This window comes from Solea solea, chromosome 1, assembly GCF_958295425.1.
Source record: "Solea solea chromosome 1, fSolSol10.1, whole genome shotgun sequence".
In the NCBI taxonomy this organism is placed as follows: Eukaryota; Metazoa; Chordata; class Actinopteri; order Pleuronectiformes; family Soleidae; genus Solea; species Solea solea.
Window position 1 is genome coordinate 16,575,996 of NC_081134.1, and position 19,001 is coordinate 16,594,996.

Sequence of the window (19,001 nt, forward strand, 5' to 3'; positions counted from 1 at the left end):
ACTGTCTATTGGTCCTTAACCTCTTAGCCATCCTGGTTTGATATTCAACGTCATCGAGACATAACTAAATTGCTATGATCTTGACGTCAAAGGAAACAGGATTTTAAAATGAGCACCATGAGCTTTCAAATGTCTCCTCTGAAACAGACGATTGATCGAGTTTCCTCAGACTCCTGACAGCTTCAAATATCTGACAGCTGCCAGGCGTCTGAACCTCAGCTAAACTTCTGTTAAAAGGAAAGAACATATAGTTTAATCATGCGTGTATCACAGAGCAATGTCTATGTCGTGAGTTTCTGTAAACCAAAGATGACACTGCACATCCCTTCATTCATCTGATCGACAAAACATTGACAACTTCTACATCTCTTATCTACAGTATATTCAGAAAGACTAATTATGTGCTGGGCACACAAAAAAATGAAGTTGAATAATGTTGAAAATGAAGTGGAGCAGTACTGCAAAGCATGACAAAGGCAGTATTTTCAGGAGTTACAGTAGAAGCCACCAAATGCAGGTAGATTGAATTTGGTCAATGCCACCCTTGAAAATCCTGCATTTGAAGGTGCAGTCTTATTTTGGCAGAGCCCTAACTCAGGATTGCAAAGCGTAACAAAGACAGCATTTTCAGGAGTTACCATAGAAGTCACCAGGTGCAGGTAGAGTGAATTTGGTCAATATCACCCATAGAAATGCTGAGTTAGAGGAAGCAGTGTTATTTTGCCAGTTTCACCTAACTCGAAATTGCAAAGTGTGGCAAAGAAAGCATTTTCAGGAGTTACTGTAGAGGCCACCAGATTAAAGTAGGGTGAATTTTGGTAATGTCACTCTTGGAAATCCTGAAATTATCTCCATGGAGACAAATTTGTTTGTGAAACAATAACCTTGAGCTTTAGTGATGACCAAAAAAACCTGATAACATCCTGTCAGCAGGTTGGTTTTAATTTTTTTTTTTTTGAGAAACAATGACCCAGATTCACCTCCTGGAGAAAAACGTCCCTGTAAATCAGTCATTAAATTGCTTTTTCCTTTACCTCATCAAAGGCAACAGGTGAGGGAACATATATATATAGGGTCTTTTCAGTTACATACATCTGAGGTGTAGCTGTGCTTCAAATCAGAAATCCATTTGAGAGGCATTAGGCTGTTGTATCCTCCATGCGAAGCTTATTACACGGACACCATGGGGAAAACAAAAGAAATACAAGAGGCTACAACCTCTCTCTTTTTTCCCCCCAGCCCCTGGTGATAACCTGCAGTCTGAAGCAGTCTCATATACGCTCCCTCCGTTTCATATTCTTTTCAATCCAGTATCATACAATTCCAATCGTTCCATTTTCTTACCCACTTATAGCTTAAGAGCCACAGGAGAGCTGGAGAGACAGTCCCAGTTGACTGGGTGAAAGGCTGTTCAGCTACAGTATTACAGCACAGATATGTAAACAACCAGTCACACTCACATTCATACTTACTGCATGGTCAGTTTTAGAGTCTTCAATAAGTCATACCTAATCTGCACGTTTTTGGTTTGTGGAGAGAGACTTAACAAGAGAGGAATAAGCTACAAAAAACAAAAAACTCCACTACAGTAGATAGGAACAGTGGACTCATAGAGGCTGAGAGTGCCGAGGTGGATCCAAGTGCAGAAGGAGAGGAGGTAGGATAAGTGCCAGGACAGAAGATGCTCTTGGAAGAACTGGGTTTTCAACAGCTTCTTGAAGATAGACAGGGACGCCCCCTGTTCTGGTAGCGCTCGGTAGGTCATTCCACCGGCGTGGAACGAACGACACATGAAAAGAGTCTGGATTGTCTTGTAAGGGGTGTTGGCACTACCAGACGAAAATCCTTTGATGGTGAATCATGATATTTGTCATAAACGTATTACTGCTTTATCCTCCACAGGTCCCAGTCCATCGCAGGGCAAACAAGGAGACAAATAACCATTCCCTGTTACATTCACACCTAATGGGTAATTTAGAACGTCCAGTCAACCTCTGCAATTAAAGCCCTTGTTCCAATGGGGTCACAAACCTGAGTCTTTTTGCTTCAAGACAACAGCGTTAACCATGTGGCCCCAAATGTGTTCAGAATAAAAGTTGCTTTGCTGACTTTAAAGATGAATCAACTAACTGTATTTTACCTGAATTTGTTGGCATGATTGTGCTTTTACAGAGCAGTTCAACCTCATTGGCTCTCAAACTTTTTATACCAAGTAACACGTGAGAAAATATTGAGCTCTCAAAAGAACACCATCATCGCTGTCCAGATTTTTACTGATTGGTCCTTTCAGAACAAGTCATAAAATCATAAATCACAAATCATACGGGTTCTGATGATTAGTAGATAGAGACACATAAAGGTTAACGTATAACAATAGAACGGCGCATGCTCCAAATAATACACAGGTTCTCTTAAACATAATATCTATCACATATAACAATAAATAGAGTGATAGTTTTGCCTGCTGGAAAGTTCAACAATCACCCGACGACGTTAAAATTGAGCGGTGTAAACAGACCGAGCATCCTCCTCTTCCTCACATACACTTTACACACTGGTATAGTGACATTAGATTAAGAAGGAGCGAGAGATAAGGTGAGTCTAGTTATTATTATTTTATTATTATTAATTATTATTTTCTACGCACTCCTCAGCTCTATACAGTAGACCAGTACTTCTGTACAGTACCACCAGAGGAAGCTCACGTCCCACTGGTGGTAAACGTACCACAGTTTGAGAACCATGGGGTCTAGCTGATCAAAACTAATTTACAAGAGCAAAGACTACATTTTATTTCATCATAAATAACTGTATGTATATATGTTTATATATATATGTATGTATATATATATGTTTATATATTTGTACGTCTTTATGTGAATAATTCTCCCATATAAACAACATGATTTTATATTGTTATTTGTTACAATCCATAATAATTCTCTATGGCAACAAACACAGGTTTTTATTAGTCTTACTGTGACTTGAAATCAGGACACTTCTTTTCTCTCCATCTCAGAATGGAGCTGCTCATTCACCTGATATTTTTTTTTAACTCTGTCTTAAAGAGTGTGTGAGATAGAGAGAGAGAGAGAGAGAGAGAGAGAGAGAGAGAGAGAGAGAGAGCGAGTGAGAGAGCACAGCACAGCACAGCACAGCCATCCACTCCTGTTAAGTTTGCAGCTCGCACACTGGGGGAATAGAATAGGGATTCATCTATTTTGGGCTGGCAGTGCTGCATTTTCATACCGACGCTGTAAACCAGAAATCAGAGGAACAAATAACCAGGATATACAGTATATCCATATATATATATTTAAAAAAAAAATTAGATTAAGGTTATATTTTTTCTAACTCTATCACCATCCAATGAGGGAGGATATAATAAGGAGGACAAACAAGAAAATGGAAATGTTCTGTGAGAAGATGCCGGGACAGCAGGAGAAATTCATCCTCCTCGTCTTTTATCTTCATCTGTGGCCTCTGGTGGGTGGATTATTCCTGTGTCATTCATTCATTCATTCATTCTGTTTTATTGTAGACATCGGCACATCTGGGTCAAACTGCGCTCCATGCATGAAGTCGGTGTAGAAGAGGTTTGAAGTGCATCTAAAGTTGGCCCCATTTTTTTATTTTTTTCAAAAGCAGGACAAAAACGCCGTGATTAGACGCTGTCCACTTAATTACATCCTAATGATGCCTTATTATGTGGTGTTCTTGGTGCACGCGCTGCACATGGACAACAGAATTACTGTCCTCGCTCCTCTGCTGGCGCTGATTAACGCTTAAATATCAAGACCCTCGACCTGAATCCACCACTTATGACAAATTGAGAGAAATGACTTGCGCTGATGCTCCATCTGCTCTGGGGCTGCGATTTTCTTTTCTCGTCTGGATGATGTTTTCTACTTCTACAATTTTAGGAATCGTCTGAAACTAAAAAACGAATGAAAACTTCTAATTGAGTGAGCAGAAAGGAAGGCATGATGTGCGCGCGTGTCGATCTGTTGCTGTTGTCTGATGTTTGTTTGGTAAACTGTTGTCTGTCTGCAGCCACTCACGCATCACAACTCCCCCGGGGTGGTGTTGCAAGTGTCGTCTTCAATCTGCGTGTCTTCATTCTCTCGTGGTGTTTGTTTCAGACTGAAGGGATTCACCCGGACTGCGCGATCATCCACCAGCACCTGAGGGCTCGGGACATTTGCAGCCAGACGAGGAGGAGCGAGGCGCAAAACCAGACCGAGCAAAGCGGTGGGTTCATGCTGTGTCGCGATGCACCAGCTGCTGCTGCTGCGGCGGCTGTTGTTGCTGTTGCTTTGTGTGTCTGCGCACAAACACACACACACACTGCCAAAAAGGCTTTTAACAGACAGGAAGGCTGAATTACTGGAAAATAAATAAAGAGTGAAATAGACATAGACTCATATCAAGAGATGAAACTAAGCTTTATAAATACATTCCCAACTCTATTTGGTAGTAGCAAAGATAGTTAGGGGATGTGTAGTGGAGTAAAAGTACAAGTTACTAGAAATATTAATGAAGTAAAGTACAGATATGTGTACTTAAGTACAGTAACAAAGTATTGGCACTTTGTTACATTACAACACTGCATACTCGCTTGACAGGCTTCAAACCTTCAGTCACACTTTGCTCCCCAAGCTGCTCCTGTGTCTCATCCATAGCTCTAGAACAGTGCTATATAAATACAGTATTTAGAGTCTGTAGCTCTCGTCAGTATGAACTGATGTATTATGTATCAGTCAGCTCAGGAGTGCTTTGTGTCTGTTTTCCAGACCCTGCGTTGTCCAGGTTCAACACTTCAGCGAAGACAAATTCCTTCTTGCCAAGCAGCACAGCGGTGTAAGATAGCTGAGGTTAATATATACAGTAAATGACAAGTCTTAATTCAATAATGTATATGGTGCTGCTGTTGCTTTGTGTGTCTGCACACAAGAATACACTGGTGCAAAAGGGACAGGAAAGCTTACGAGTTACGGAAATTAAATAGAGTTGAGAAAAGAGTGAAAGACATGACTCATATCAAGAGATGAAACTAAAAGTTAAGCACTTCAATGAAACCACATGTCGGTAGTTGTCAGGGGCTTGCACAGACATTTCAGGGACCAGGGGCTGAAGTGAAAAAAAGGCCACCCCGTCATAATTCAAGAAACATCTGTCTGTCCGTGTCTTTATCACATAATTGTCCAATGGTTTGCTTGACAGGCTTCAAACTTTGGGTGACAGTGGATGAGTGGTAGAGTGAGCTGTCTTGCAACTGGAAGGTTGAGGGTTTGATTACTGGCTTCGCTAGTCTACATACGGATGTGTCCCCTGGGCAAGACACTTAACGGCAAGTTGCTCCTGTGTCGGCATCGTGTGAATGGGTGTGAAAGATGTGTGATGAGCTGTATGAATGTGTGAGTGAATGGGCAAAAAAACTGTAGTGTAAAGCAGCTTTGAGTGGTTATCAAGACTAGAAAAGTACAAGTACAATAGTAGTATTAATACAAGTATATTAATACAGGCCACTACTCAGCAGGTGACTGACTAAGGACAGCAGTGTGTGCAGTGCTGAGTTAAGTGGTGTTTCATGAGTGGCCAATCCAATAGAAAAGCTACTGTTGTTCAAATTTCTGAAAAATATTAACGCTACGTTTGTCAATATCATATGTTATCATCATACATTTTCTGCAAAGCACACATCAGTGATATCAGTCATGTTTCTGAACCAAAATGTCATGTGCTTATCAGCGTATGTTTTAACCACGTCTGGCAGAAATGAGGGTGGTGATAACCATTTTCTGCTTATGAATGTGGTTAGGCTCTAAATAGGCTCACCTAGATCAGATTTTCTTCTTCATTAGAACATTATCTCCCAACCTGTCCTCCAACTGAAACGTACATATAGGTCGTTTTTTCAACCCCTGAAAACTTACATATAGGTCGTTTTCTGAAAACGTGACCGTGGGTCGTTTTTTTCAAACCCCTGAATGCGACGTAAAGGTAATATTTTCCAACTCGAATATGCACAGATGTTACTGAGGGTAGGGTTAGGGCAAAAAGACAGGGTTAGGTAGTAAAAATAAAAAAAATATTAAAAAGGTGGTATAGTTAGGTACCGAACCATTGTCGACCGTGCTCCGTCGCAGCGCTCGTTTTATTGGAGGACAGTCTCTTATCTCCACATAACGCTGCAACAATCTGCAACAAATCTTCCAATGTTTAGTCTCACACTCGTCTCTAAGTGTGGGGTGCTGCTTTTATCGCAGAGTTATGCTGTGTTAAGGGTCTTCTTTTTGAATTAGCCATTAGAGTAACATTAAAACCATTAATTCTATACAGAGCGTACAATGTAATATTTGCTATGGTTTGCAGAAAAGTAAAACAGCAAAAGATTTTAATGACGACCAAGCTGTAAAACCTTTGCTGATATCTACACTCTTGAAGATACAGTGACCAAATGACCTGTCGACTAGCGCTGCAACTAACAATTATTTTCCTAATAGATTAATCTCTACTTGTTTGGTCCGTAAAATGTCAGAAAATGTTGAAACATGTTGATCAGTGTTTCTCTAACCTGGAATATATGATCAAATGTCTTGTTTTGTCCACAAACCAAAATGATTCAGTTGATGATTCAAAACCAGAAGATGTTAACATTCTAGGAGCTGAAAAATCAGATTAACTTTGAATTATTGGAAAAAACAATAAAAAAAAGTAATATTTAAGTGCCACATGCTGTTGGATGAGTATCACTATATAAATACCATAAACTGATTATAGCTTCAAAAGCCTTCAGTGCGATGACGCATCAGTTTCAACAGTGTAGATTCATTTCTTATTGACAGTTCTTGAAAACGGACTTGTGGGTGAATGTTACATCTGCAAGGTAAAATTCTTACTTAGTTGTCGTGGCCTACTGTAGGCCAAGTGGAGACTGTCCTCCAATAAAACGTGCATATAGGTCGTATGCAGGAATTACGACCTATGTTTACGTTTTCAAAACATGCGCCCCTAGCGGTTGTATACATAACAGCAACCACTCCGCCTTAGACGCCGTATCTAGTGGCTTCGCCGATGTCGGCACCGGCAGTAGGTTCAGTAGCGAGAGCGCTGTGCCGGAACAGGGTCGACAATGGTTCGGTCCCTAACTATACCACCTTTTTAATATTTGTTTTATTTTTACTACCTAACCCTGTCTTTTTGCCCTAACCCTACCCTCAGTAACATCTGTGCATATTCGAGTTGGAAAATACTACCTTTACGTCGCATTCAGGGGTTTGAAAAAAACGACCCACAGTCACGTTTTCAGAAAACGACCTATATGTACGTTTTCAGGGGTTGAAAAAACGACCTATATGTACGTTTCAGTTGGAGGACAGGTTGGCCAAGTGGGAGGTGTAGAACTTTCCAGCAGGCAAAACTATCATAGATGGTATCAAAGCACTGTTGCCTTTAAAGTCTTTTGTTATATTAACCTTTGTATGTGTCTTTGTCTAACTACTATCATCAGAAACGTCTTTGTCTAACTATTATCATCAGAACCGTCTTTATCTAACTACTATCATCAGAACTTGTACGCCTTTGTCTTTGTCTAACAATTATCATCAGAACCTGTACGCCTTTGTCTAACTACTATCATCAGAACCTGTACGCCTTTGTCTAACTACTATCTTCAGAACCTGTACGCCTTTGTCTAACTACTATCATCAGAACTTGTACGCCTTTGTCTTTGTCTAACTATTATCATCAGAACCTGTACGCCTTTGTCTAACTACTATCATCAGAACCTATATGCCTTTGTCTAACTACTATCATCAGAACTTGTACGTCTTTGTCTAACTACTATCATCAGAACTTGTACGCCTTTGTCTTTGTCTAACTACTATCATCAGAACCTGTACGCCTTTGTCTTTATCTAACTACTATCATCAGAACCTGTACGCCTTTGTCTTTATCTAACTACTATCATCAGAACTTGTACGCCTTTGTCTTTGTCTAACTACTATCATCAGAACCTTTACACCTGTCTTTGTCTAACTACTATCATCAGAACCTGTACACCTTTATCTAACTACTATCATCAGAACCTGTACACCTTTATCTAACTACTATCATCAGAACCTGTACACCTTTATCTAACTACTATCATCAGAACCTGTACGCCTTTGTCTAACTACTATCATCAGAACCTTTACACCTGTCTTTGTCTAACTACTATCATCAGAACCTGTACGCCTTGTTCGACAGTAGAGTTGTTCTCGCCGTACTTGTTCTGGTTGCCCCTTCCAGAAGGGATTATTGAGCTGAAAGGACCAGTCATATACTTAAGACTTCAATTTGATTCACCACTTTGGGTTAAGTTTGATTTTCACTGCATTGCTCTCACGTGTTATGGCTTATGTTGATGTCATATGAAGTAGTTGACCACCAAAGTAACTCCTTTGGCCTGTTTTGTTGCAACAAGCAACTGTGAAAAGTGGATTTTTTTGATATATTTTTACTTACTAAATGTCTGACAAGATTGTTGCAATACTTGAGAGATCTGAGGCACACTCAGAAGTGTGATAGTCAAAAAGCCTTTAATATTTTATGGCTATTGAATCAAAATGTGCCAACGCATTTCAGCCATCAAGGCCTTCATCAAGGCAATCGTATAAATTGCCAACCTCTGGTGAGAAAAAGGAGAAAAGGGGAATTGAGTTAGCTGTAGAGTCATTTTCTATCCTCTGACATATTGAATTACTGATCAATACATCAGCAACACTCACTTCTGATGTACTAGAGATGGTAAAGGAGGGTTATCTGTGTTCAATTGCAATAGAAATAGAAGCAGCAAAGACCTAGTGCTTGTAAGCAGAGACAATACGATACTATGAATACAAATATGGTCTATGCACATGACCATAATTCGCTGTCGCAAGGCAACAGTGTTCCTCTTCATTGAGCTTGTCCAAAGAGTTGCGAGGTCAACATGCGGTGTTTACGCGATCACAGCAAGGAGACGCACAGTCATAACAGGTGATACAGATAAGAGACGTAACCAATACATGAGTGTAAACACTTACTGTATACATCAAGAGACACTTAGCGAAGGTACTATGTAAATGTGCGTTGTTGGGACAAAAATATTACCAAATAGTGAATATTAACACAAAAAGCATTGATGAAATTGTAGGTGCTGTATTATTAGTATTAAGGAAAAAAATAGTTCTATGTTGCTACACATTATTTTTATATTTCAATGGAAAATGTAACCAGCGATGGAAAGTAATATATCATGTTCCAAATGGTTTTAAAAGTTAAAATGCCCTGAAACAGCACTATCATATCACTGTTTCTCTTACAGGTGATATCCTGTCTGTGCAATTTAGAAAAATGTTGCGTATGTTATTTAATGAACGATAATGACACTGGACACAGTGTAGCAATAAAGCTTTATTCACATCATATATTTTAGGTGAACAGAATGAACAGAAGTGTAAAACACTGAGGATGATGATTTATGGTCTTTGTTTGTTACTGCTGGTTTTGTGGGTAAAAAAACCCATGGATTAGTTAATTATAGTCTATTCTCTGCATTACAGACAGGTCAAATGTTGCAATACAATTCGTTTAACCCTGATTTGCTCCAAAACTTTAGAATTTCTTTTATACTTCATTGGCCATCATAATAATGTAATATCTGTTTTAAAAAGTCTACAGTGGTCACATTGATTAACAACAACAGAAACACAAGTAACATTTCAATAACCTCAGTCTGTTACCATGACAAACCATTTTCCTCGTCTTTAACTCGGCAACACTGAGTCAAATCAAGTGGAGGAGAGGAGAGGAGTAACAGATCAGACAGTTCAGATCCTTAGGGAGGCACTCAAGTAAAAGATACAACATCATCACTGAGCTCTAAGTAGTTACCAGATGCAATTTATATTGCATCTGATGCATCTGTGATGTCATATTTTAAAACATTATTGAAAAGACCAACCCTGAGATCTTATTCTTTAGCTGCTTCAGTTGATGGTAGCTCAGTGGTAAAGCGAGGCATCTTTCAACTTGACAGTAGTCAGTGTGATTCCCGGGAAACCACTAGTCTACATGCTGATGTGTCTGACGGGTATGAATGTGTGAGTGAATGGGTGAATGGCAAAAGCTGTGGTGCAAAGTGTCATCAACACGAGAAAAACACTATATAAATGCAGACCATTTACCGTTCAGTCTGGCTTTAAAAGTCTGCTCATTTTAGTGTGAAAGTATGACGATAGCTCTCCATGTTACCATCATCATACTGATCATATACACACACTGACCCCTGCTCTACCCCCCGGTGAAGCCTCACTTTCTTGTCCTTCCAATCTGATTCATTGACTTCATTACATACTAATGAAGGTGGCGTCTCACAGAGGGGGCCGCGCTGCGTGTCTCAATACTGGGCTTCATCACGATGCTGAGCTCTGTGTCACTTCATCAGACAGCGACACTCTTAACACTGCTACCCCCCTCCGTAAGAGTGATGAACTTTAACATTTCCTGTCTGATGTGATCTTATTTACCCCTGAAGATGCACTATTACGCAGATAAACATCTGCGGATGAACGTCACCGTTGAAGTGTGTGTGTGTGTGTGTGCACTCGCTTTTGTCAGTGTAATGTCAAAAATTGAAGGTGACATGTAATCATGGAGTCATGTAGAGCTTTGTATACTTGACTCCTGTGGATAACTGAATGAATGGACATGAAGCACATTTTTTGACAAAACGTACATTTTTCACAACAAACTGGAGAGACATACGCCTCTGAGGGCAGTTTAATTTATAAAGCACTTTTCCTACACAAGCTAGACTCAGAAACCTAAAAAAATAACAGCACAGTTTAAGCAAAAATGCCAGCGGGAGTGGGCGGAATGTATCGGTTGCATTTTCTTTTCCACATGTTGCCTATTGTCAGCTTTTTCAGACTTAGAGCCCATAAACCACTGGATCCCATTAAGACATACAAAAACCCACTGAGAAAACTCAGCACACACTTAATAATAATATATTATTATAATAATAATAATAAGTCATCACTCTTCTTCCTTCCTCAGCAGTGTTCTGGAAACACTCACACCAAACGCCACTGTCTATGCAAAATGAGGTGACGTTTAAATGTGGCTACGTATCCAGTTTCCTCAAGAGCTTTCTTTTAATAAAGGCTTAAGAAAATTCAATTCAATTCATGCCCTGGGTCAGGCTTGCGTTTCGACTGAGAACAGTACCTTTACAGTACTTGGTAGGAGCGGTGTGGCCATGTCAGTGAGACGATAGAGTACTATTGTGACGACAACAAACGCGACACAACACAACTTTTTTTTCCTGCCCGGTTTGTGACTGTCTCAACAAGACATCAATGCTTTGTGCGAGAATGGACAGTGGGGGCGTTGAAGAGACACTGGTCGCAAGGGAGTTGCGTTTTTTTCTGTCGCCCAATCAGTTGACCGGTCTAGCTCCACCTTGACCGTACCATTTTACTCTGGTAGCCCAAGGGAAGGTTGCTGAAAATGGAACGGTTGGGCTGGTTATTTTGGGACTATTCCCTAATGGAAACAGAGTAAAATGCCTACCGTACCAAGCCGAACTGTTCCACTTGGTGGAAATATGGTTACTTGACATGCTAACACCAAGACCTTTTAATTATTATAGAGAAACCCAACAGGAACACAATGAGCAAGAACCTGGCAGCAGTGGAGAGAAAAAGCTCCCTTCAGAACCAGACTCTCTTCAAAGCTCCCTTCAAACCAGAGGGAAGAAGGGGGTTAGTGAAGGAGAGGTGGTTGTGTAGCAAGTATATTTCATATATTTAACAGTTATCATCATCACTGTCATCTTCATCAATCTGGTCCAGGGTGTGACATCATACATCTTGCCCAAACACCATGTGGGGTTGGTTCCAGCTCCTCATGTGACCCTCAGAAAAGGACAAACTGTAGGTGAAGGAAGGATAAGGATGATATTAACGTTAGAAGTAATGAGTAGCTGTATAGTACGAGTAGTATTTGTAGTATCTGAGCTGTGGTGTTGAAGCGCTGGAGTCGGAGATACCTGTCAATCAATGTGTGATTAAAAACATTGAACGGATTTGAAATTAATCAACCGACTGACAAGGCAGTGAAGTGAGACACATCAGAGACACAACATTAAGTTTTTCCCCCAACATGTTTCACCCTTCGATTAAATCCTGTTTCAGTAAATACGGATGTTAGTCTCAGTGGAACTGTGTCCATTTCATTTTTTACCTCTGTTGTCAATAGAATAGAATAGAAAATGAACCTTTGTTGTCATTACTTCAATATAGCGAAACACATTCACATACATGTTCCAAAGGGAGACTATGTTATATATATATATTATAAAATTGCTGTAGGATTTATTATAATTATTTTTATTTAATTGTCCTTGGAGAGTAGTCGTGTGTGGATACCTTTGGGAAAAATCTGGTGGTGAATGATTTCATTGACCTTTATCAATTAGGTCAAATGATATAATTGTCTGCCTGTCTTTCTTTAGGGACCCTTATCTCGTACTAAGCATCAAATCATGTCTTGGTCAGTAAGTCAATGTTGTCACGTCACACTTGGTTTTCTGTTTCAGTCGAATCCTCAACTGAACAATATTCTTGGGAATATTGTTGCACCACTTGACATCCAGTCAACCCTTCACCTACAATCCAACAAACCAGTAAATAACTGATCATCATCATCATCATCATCAATGTCAGACTTGAGCCTAAATCAATGTCACTCATCAAGAAACAAATGACAACCACCCAACACTAACCGCAGGATGTAAAACACCCACATCCATTGTGTTGTATATGTGAGCCCACATACTGTCAGCGTGCATCAACTCTCCAGCAAAGCTACGTTTTGATCAGCGTTCTCTTATCATAAATTGGCACAAAGGCTGTTCCCTACACGTCCAAGGGGAGCAGCCAGTATATGCTATTTTATTAGAAAAATGTGACGTCCAGTAATTAAATTAGATCCAAATAAATAAAATAGCTGCTTGTTCTTCCACCACCACAGTGTCCACAAATGTGTCTCTATCCGTCATCAAATATGAAATAATTGGAAGCTGTTTTCTCTCTTAATAGGTGTGTGTTTTTTAATGTTTTTTTAAATACAAGTGCCATCTGTAAAAACTCCCACACACAGTATGTCGACAAGATGCTTCCCCTCTCACCGAATACAATTTTCAGAACAATTCTTGGATGTGTGAAACGTGTGGCGTTTATTTAAGAACATAATCTCTTAATCCCTGATATCAATTACCTGAACACAGCTATGAAGTCCTTGCATAAAGTCACTTTTAATTCTCTTTTCCAGCTAAACCCAAACAGACGTGCAAGCTTTTAACTCTAACCATTGTTTTTTTTTTTAAACTGGTACTTCACTGCCAGTTTTGATTGTCTTATCCAGAAGGGATTTCTTCTCATCACAATATGGACTTGACCGTGGGTGCTATGTAAATCTTTTCTTTTATACATATTTGTAGAATTCTTTGGCTTCTTGGACATGGTTACACAAAAAGTTTTTGACTCAATCCATTTTTACTGCTCATATTTTTGCCTTAATAGGAGAAGTACAGGTGTAATTTAATTCAAGTGTCCCAGTAAGGCAGTAAGCATTGTCCTGGAACCGACTCGTCTTAATGTAACGTTTGTGTTATTTATTACAACTGTGTAATAAATTCCTCTTGTAACATATCTGAATGTCTGCTAGTCATAGGCTACACTACAAGCTCTACAGATTGCCAGATTTGTCTAGTGTCAAGTGAATGGTTCGTGGCCTCCAAATACAGGTGTTTATTCATATTTTATACTTTAATTTCACACCGTTCTAGGTCCCCCCTGAAAACAAATGATTTCCTCGTGTGTCACAATACTAAAGTATTTATCTTGCAGCAAAGAAGAAGCAGAAGTACAATTGTTCTTATCTGATGCACACTGGAATTATTTTCCTCTCCTGTTCTTTCCCGTGTATATTCTGAGCTCCTGCATTGAATGTCATTGTATTCATACACAATGGCAATCCAGTAAATATTGCATATGGAAGCATTTTGGAAACTATATACAGGCATTTTTTCCAACTCTTTCCTCTCTGGTGACTAAGTCTCTGATTGCCGACTTCCTCAAACAGCACGAGTGAAATTCCCGCGATGACACTTTGACGTGCAACTTCTCAGCTTTCAGAAACCGTCAAGTAATTATGGTAATGCAAGTGCGCTTGTGCAAATGTGTCGTCTGCGATATACGCTCGCTGTTAAAAGCTGTTATTTAGAGAAACCCTCAAACTGATTAATTAATTATTAAAATAGTTGAGGATTAATTTAGTAATCAATTAACAGAGCAATTGTTTCAGCCCTGTAGCATTTTACTTATCACGTGACATTTTAACTCATGGTAGTACATCCATGTATTGAACTCCATGATAGTTAAACCTACAGCAACAATCTTCACAGATTTCTGTATATATAAGTACGTTGCATATACAGTTGCCACGCACATTATTATTGTGAACAGATATTCCAATGATTCAAACATAATAGCAGCAGTGTAACGTACAAAGTAATGCAGATACAGATCTAGAGAACCAGTTATCTGAATGCCAAAAAAGATGTGACGTCAATGATTTTGTTCTTCTATTTAAATGGCTGCTTTGAGGTTTTTTCACCACGCTGATCTCTAGGGGTTTTCATGCTCAACATTCTCTAAATTTTACTAGCAAGTTCTGTGGACAGAAATACCTTCCCGATGAGAGAGGTCAGAGAAAAAGGGTCGGACTGGTTGTGAGAAGAAGGACTTTCATGCTCCGCAACTATGGTAAACAGAAAAACATTGAAGAATACACAGGACGTCAAACCCTGTTGGCAGGAGACACGCGTCACGTTTAACAGTGTAGTGCCTCATATTTAAACATAAACAAAAGAGTTCCCAAACGCTGATAAAGTGGATCAGCTCCACACGAGTCTTTGGAAGTGATGCATTTTATGTCAAGACGTCAAGTAAAGTTTGTAGAAACGCTTGAGGCCTACAAACACAACACATAGAAGCAACCATGAAAAAATGATAGTATATTCTAATGTTGTTGAGATAAATCCTCCTTACGCCCACCCACCCCTGCTCTGCTGCTCTATAGAAACAAACGCTCCTCAGTCAGGTTTGATAGTATTGCTGTACAGAGCCTGTTTTCACATTAAAAACATTGCATACAAATAATGATAAATTGTTTTGCTCACAGAGGCCAAACAGAGGCTGAAAAAGTTCATTTAAGTTAAATTTACGCACTGCAGCTTCACTTCTTTGAGCAGAGTCAGACTTGTACAGACTCAGAACCTGGACAGAAAAAGAAACATAGGCTGGTCTGATGAATCTGGAGCAGCCTGTGGGATTTAAAACATCTCTGTGGCTCTGACAGATTTCCATCAGTTGAATTCTGGATGTAGATCAGAAGGGGAACAAGCGAGGGGAGGGGTGTGACATCATGAGCCATGGTGACTGAAGACCATAAGATGAAGAGCGAGGGCTGTTTGAATGGTTAACAGATGACCCAAATGCAAAATAATCATGAAGATCATGTGAATATATGTGATTTTTTTTTTAGCTCTGCTTTTCTTTTTTTTTAAAGAAAACCAAGCATTGACATAACGGACAAAATCAGCAGCCAGTGTATGCATGCAGCATTATAATGACATCCGTCATCAGTCACATCCACATGAAAGAGATTTAAAGAAGATATTCAGATTGAATTATGGGAATAAAGCCTTGTTCCCGCAATTACAGTCTCAACTAATAACAACATTAAGTCGATGTCTCTTTATGTCTTTTTAAAACGTCTGTCTGTCTCCGGGTTTGTCTCTGTTCTTGTCCTAACAATCTCTGTTTGACAATCTTGCAGACATGGCTGATTTCCCTTACATACATATATATCTATATATGTATATATATATTCATACAGTATTTTCAAATTTGAATAATTCTCTTGCTCTGTATATATTTCTATTCTTGGTTGAAGCATCTTTTTTTCCCCCACGGGGATCAACAAAGTATTTCTGATTCTGAATTGGAATAAATGTGATGAAATAAACAACAGTCTCAGCAGAAAGTGTCCAACTTACTAAGTGAAGAGAAAGAATCCTAATTTCAGCAACAGGCATCACCATGTCAGCGTTTTATTCAGAAATCATTCCTGGCTCTTTTTGAAAATTTCTCTTACTGGAAACTTACAGTGCCCCGAGGAGAGAGTTCCTATACTGAGGAAACTTTTGACATTTATTTTGCTCTCACATCAGCCTTTGGGGTAAATTTGAAGTAAGGAAAAAATAAAAGATAAAAGATCATTGTTGTCTTTCAAGCATGGATGAAGACGCTGCATCACCACGCTCATGGGCATATTTATGACTAGGATTCACGTGTATTCGTCATTCAATCATCTGTCCAAGTGTCAGAGACGCTGACACGGAAACGACTAAGTGCAGGACAGAAGATGGAAACATCTGGTGTGTTTTGACATTAAGCAAACGCTTTTAACAAAATCCATTTACAGAAAAAATGACAAGGACAAGGTACTTCTGCCGGACTGTGGATAAAAACTGTCAGCTGCTTTCATGCACTTTTATAGATTGATTAGTTCGGGATTAAGAGAAAATATCCTCTTTTATTTTGTAGCCGGAGAACAGGAGTGTGACCAGATCACCGGTTTGTCCCGTAGTTTCTGTGGTTGTAAAGTATGACACACATCAACTTTGTTCCTAATAAAAATAACAGCAACAGGTGAGATTTTCTCATGAAAGATTGACTGGCGTTGCTCATCTGTGTTTGCAGGATGTAAAACAGAATGGGACGAGATCGGATGTTGGCTGAGAGCTGAAGTCGGTCAGGTGGTCAACGTTTCCTGCTCCGAAGTCTTTCAACATTTTTCCAGCAGTCAAGGTTTGTTAATGTCTGTTTGGACTGAGCGACATGGAAAAATAGAGAAAGTATCCAGTTAGAGGTGTAACTCATGATCATTTTCATTGTTGATTCATCTGTCGATTGTTTTCACAAGTAGCTGTTTGGTCCATAAAATGTTAGAAAATGTTTGATTGGGTGTTTCCCAAACCTCAAAAGAAGATGTCCGCAAAGCAAAATGAATCGGTTTAAGTAGAGCAAAGGACCTGGAAACTATACATATTTATGAAGCTAAAAAAATCGATGAATAATAAATGAATAGCTGATGAATCATTACAGCTCCACAGAGACCGCTCAGTTTTGCACTGTCATTACACAAGGTGAACGACTGTTTTAAATTCCTGAATCCACCATGACCCGATCACCACCAAATTCGCTAAGCCATAGACTTTTTTACCAGGAAATTTAATAAAAATCCATTATTTACTTAGTAAATAATACAGTAATGCTGCTCACAAACATAACCTCCTCGGCAGCGGGAATAACAACAAATTCCCTATCTTCTAATTAATACCGTAGCTTAAATATAAGTTCAAACTGCATGCTTTGTGGTGCTACAGTTTTATTGCATAAATAAATAAACACTCTGACACTCCATATTTGTTGTTAGGAGTGTACAGTATGTATGCTGTGCTAAATGTGTTGCAGATTAATAATATAAAACATTGTTGGCACTCAAACAATGAATTAAACCGTCCATATGATACTATTTTTCATTTACTGAATGCACACACGCTCCTCCAGTCAAGGGAATACATTTTTTTTTTATCAGGAATAACTACCTTGGCACGACACCTGTCCAGTTACTATATGAGCAACGGAAGCCGGGGGCAGTTAACCCCCGGAGGCTAGCCACAATTATCTTCATTTTCCAACATTTAACAGGCTGAAAACACAATTAATCTGACTTTCACAATCACAAAGATCTGCTGCAGTGTTAGCTGAACACTGGCTGCTCTCTGCCAGGCAGAAGCAGTCAAACAGGACCAACCCTGCTTTAGGACCCTCCTACTTCATTAGCATATGACACAGAATTACATAATAGAATTTTTATTCTGTAATCATTTCTGTATTTATTCAGTTATTCATTTATATAGATATGCCATGTTTCCACCTCCATACATGTGTTTATGGAGATTGACACATTTTGGCTTAAATTTGGCATGATGTTTAAATCTATTGCACAGCAAAGTGACACCGTTGGGGTTAGGTTTATGTTGAGCTCCTGTAAGTCCTGCTGTTACCGTGTTATTCTCATGGAGAAAAGAGTACGATTTTCACAGAAAAATTACCACTTAATGGAATACTTCACCGATTTGCATTTAGCTTTGTATTACTAGAATAGGGGTAGTATTTTTGAGAAGAAATAACTTCATTCTTTTCTTTGTTACGTGCACAATAACTAAATAACTTCAGCTATTTATTTATTTATGTTTACATAGTCCTTTGTCCTCTCACTGGCTGCATCTTTACGACTGTGCCGGAACAATAATACACCTGTAATGGACACAACAAGATACAGTCTTTTTAAAACTTTTGCCCAACAAAAAAAAAAAGACATTTCACTATTTATTAACTCTTAAAAATCAACATATTGAATAAAAGTATGACTCAGTTATTAAAACCGATTTTTCCAGACATTGCAAATCAATGAAGATCAGCCTGTTTGTGCTGCATTGAATTGCCATCATAACAGGGTAATTAACGGAGGTAAGGTCAGGCTCATTAAGGAATAATGTTCTTTCCTCCTTTAGCTTGATGGGAACTATGGCTCATTATGATCTGACATGCAAGATCACCCACACAGTGGTACAGTTAGCAGCATTTTTTAAAACTCTGCACATTCCTGTTTGCTCAGCAGAAAGATAACAGCAGGGTAAAGCAGCTGACAAACCTCTCCAAATGGACAAAGAGTAGATGTCAGTGGACAAGAACATGATGTTTTTTTGACTGAAAGCTCTAATGCAGTGGAGCGGTCTAAAGAGAGGAAATGTCAGTGTGACGCTGTCTAAATGT

At 39.2% G+C, this 19,001-nt stretch overlaps 1 protein-coding gene across 1 annotated transcript in view; it reads left to right on the plus strand.

The window, feature by feature from the left end:
* Nucleotides 1-3,291: 3,291 nt before the first annotated feature.
* ghrhra (growth hormone releasing hormone receptor a) overlaps nucleotides 3,292-19,001 on the plus strand; it is a 30,802-nt gene continuing 15,092 nt past the window's right edge. Inside the window, exons 1-3 of the mRNA XM_058626381.1 lie at nucleotides 3,292-3,486; nucleotides 4,143-4,251; nucleotides 16,860-16,967. Of these exons, the coding sequence (XP_058482364.1) occupies nucleotides 3,370-3,486; nucleotides 4,143-4,251; nucleotides 16,860-16,967 (334 nt within the window). The 5' untranslated portion in view covers nucleotides 3,292-3,369. The remainder of the gene's footprint in view (nucleotides 3,487-4,142; nucleotides 4,252-16,859; nucleotides 16,968-19,001) is intronic.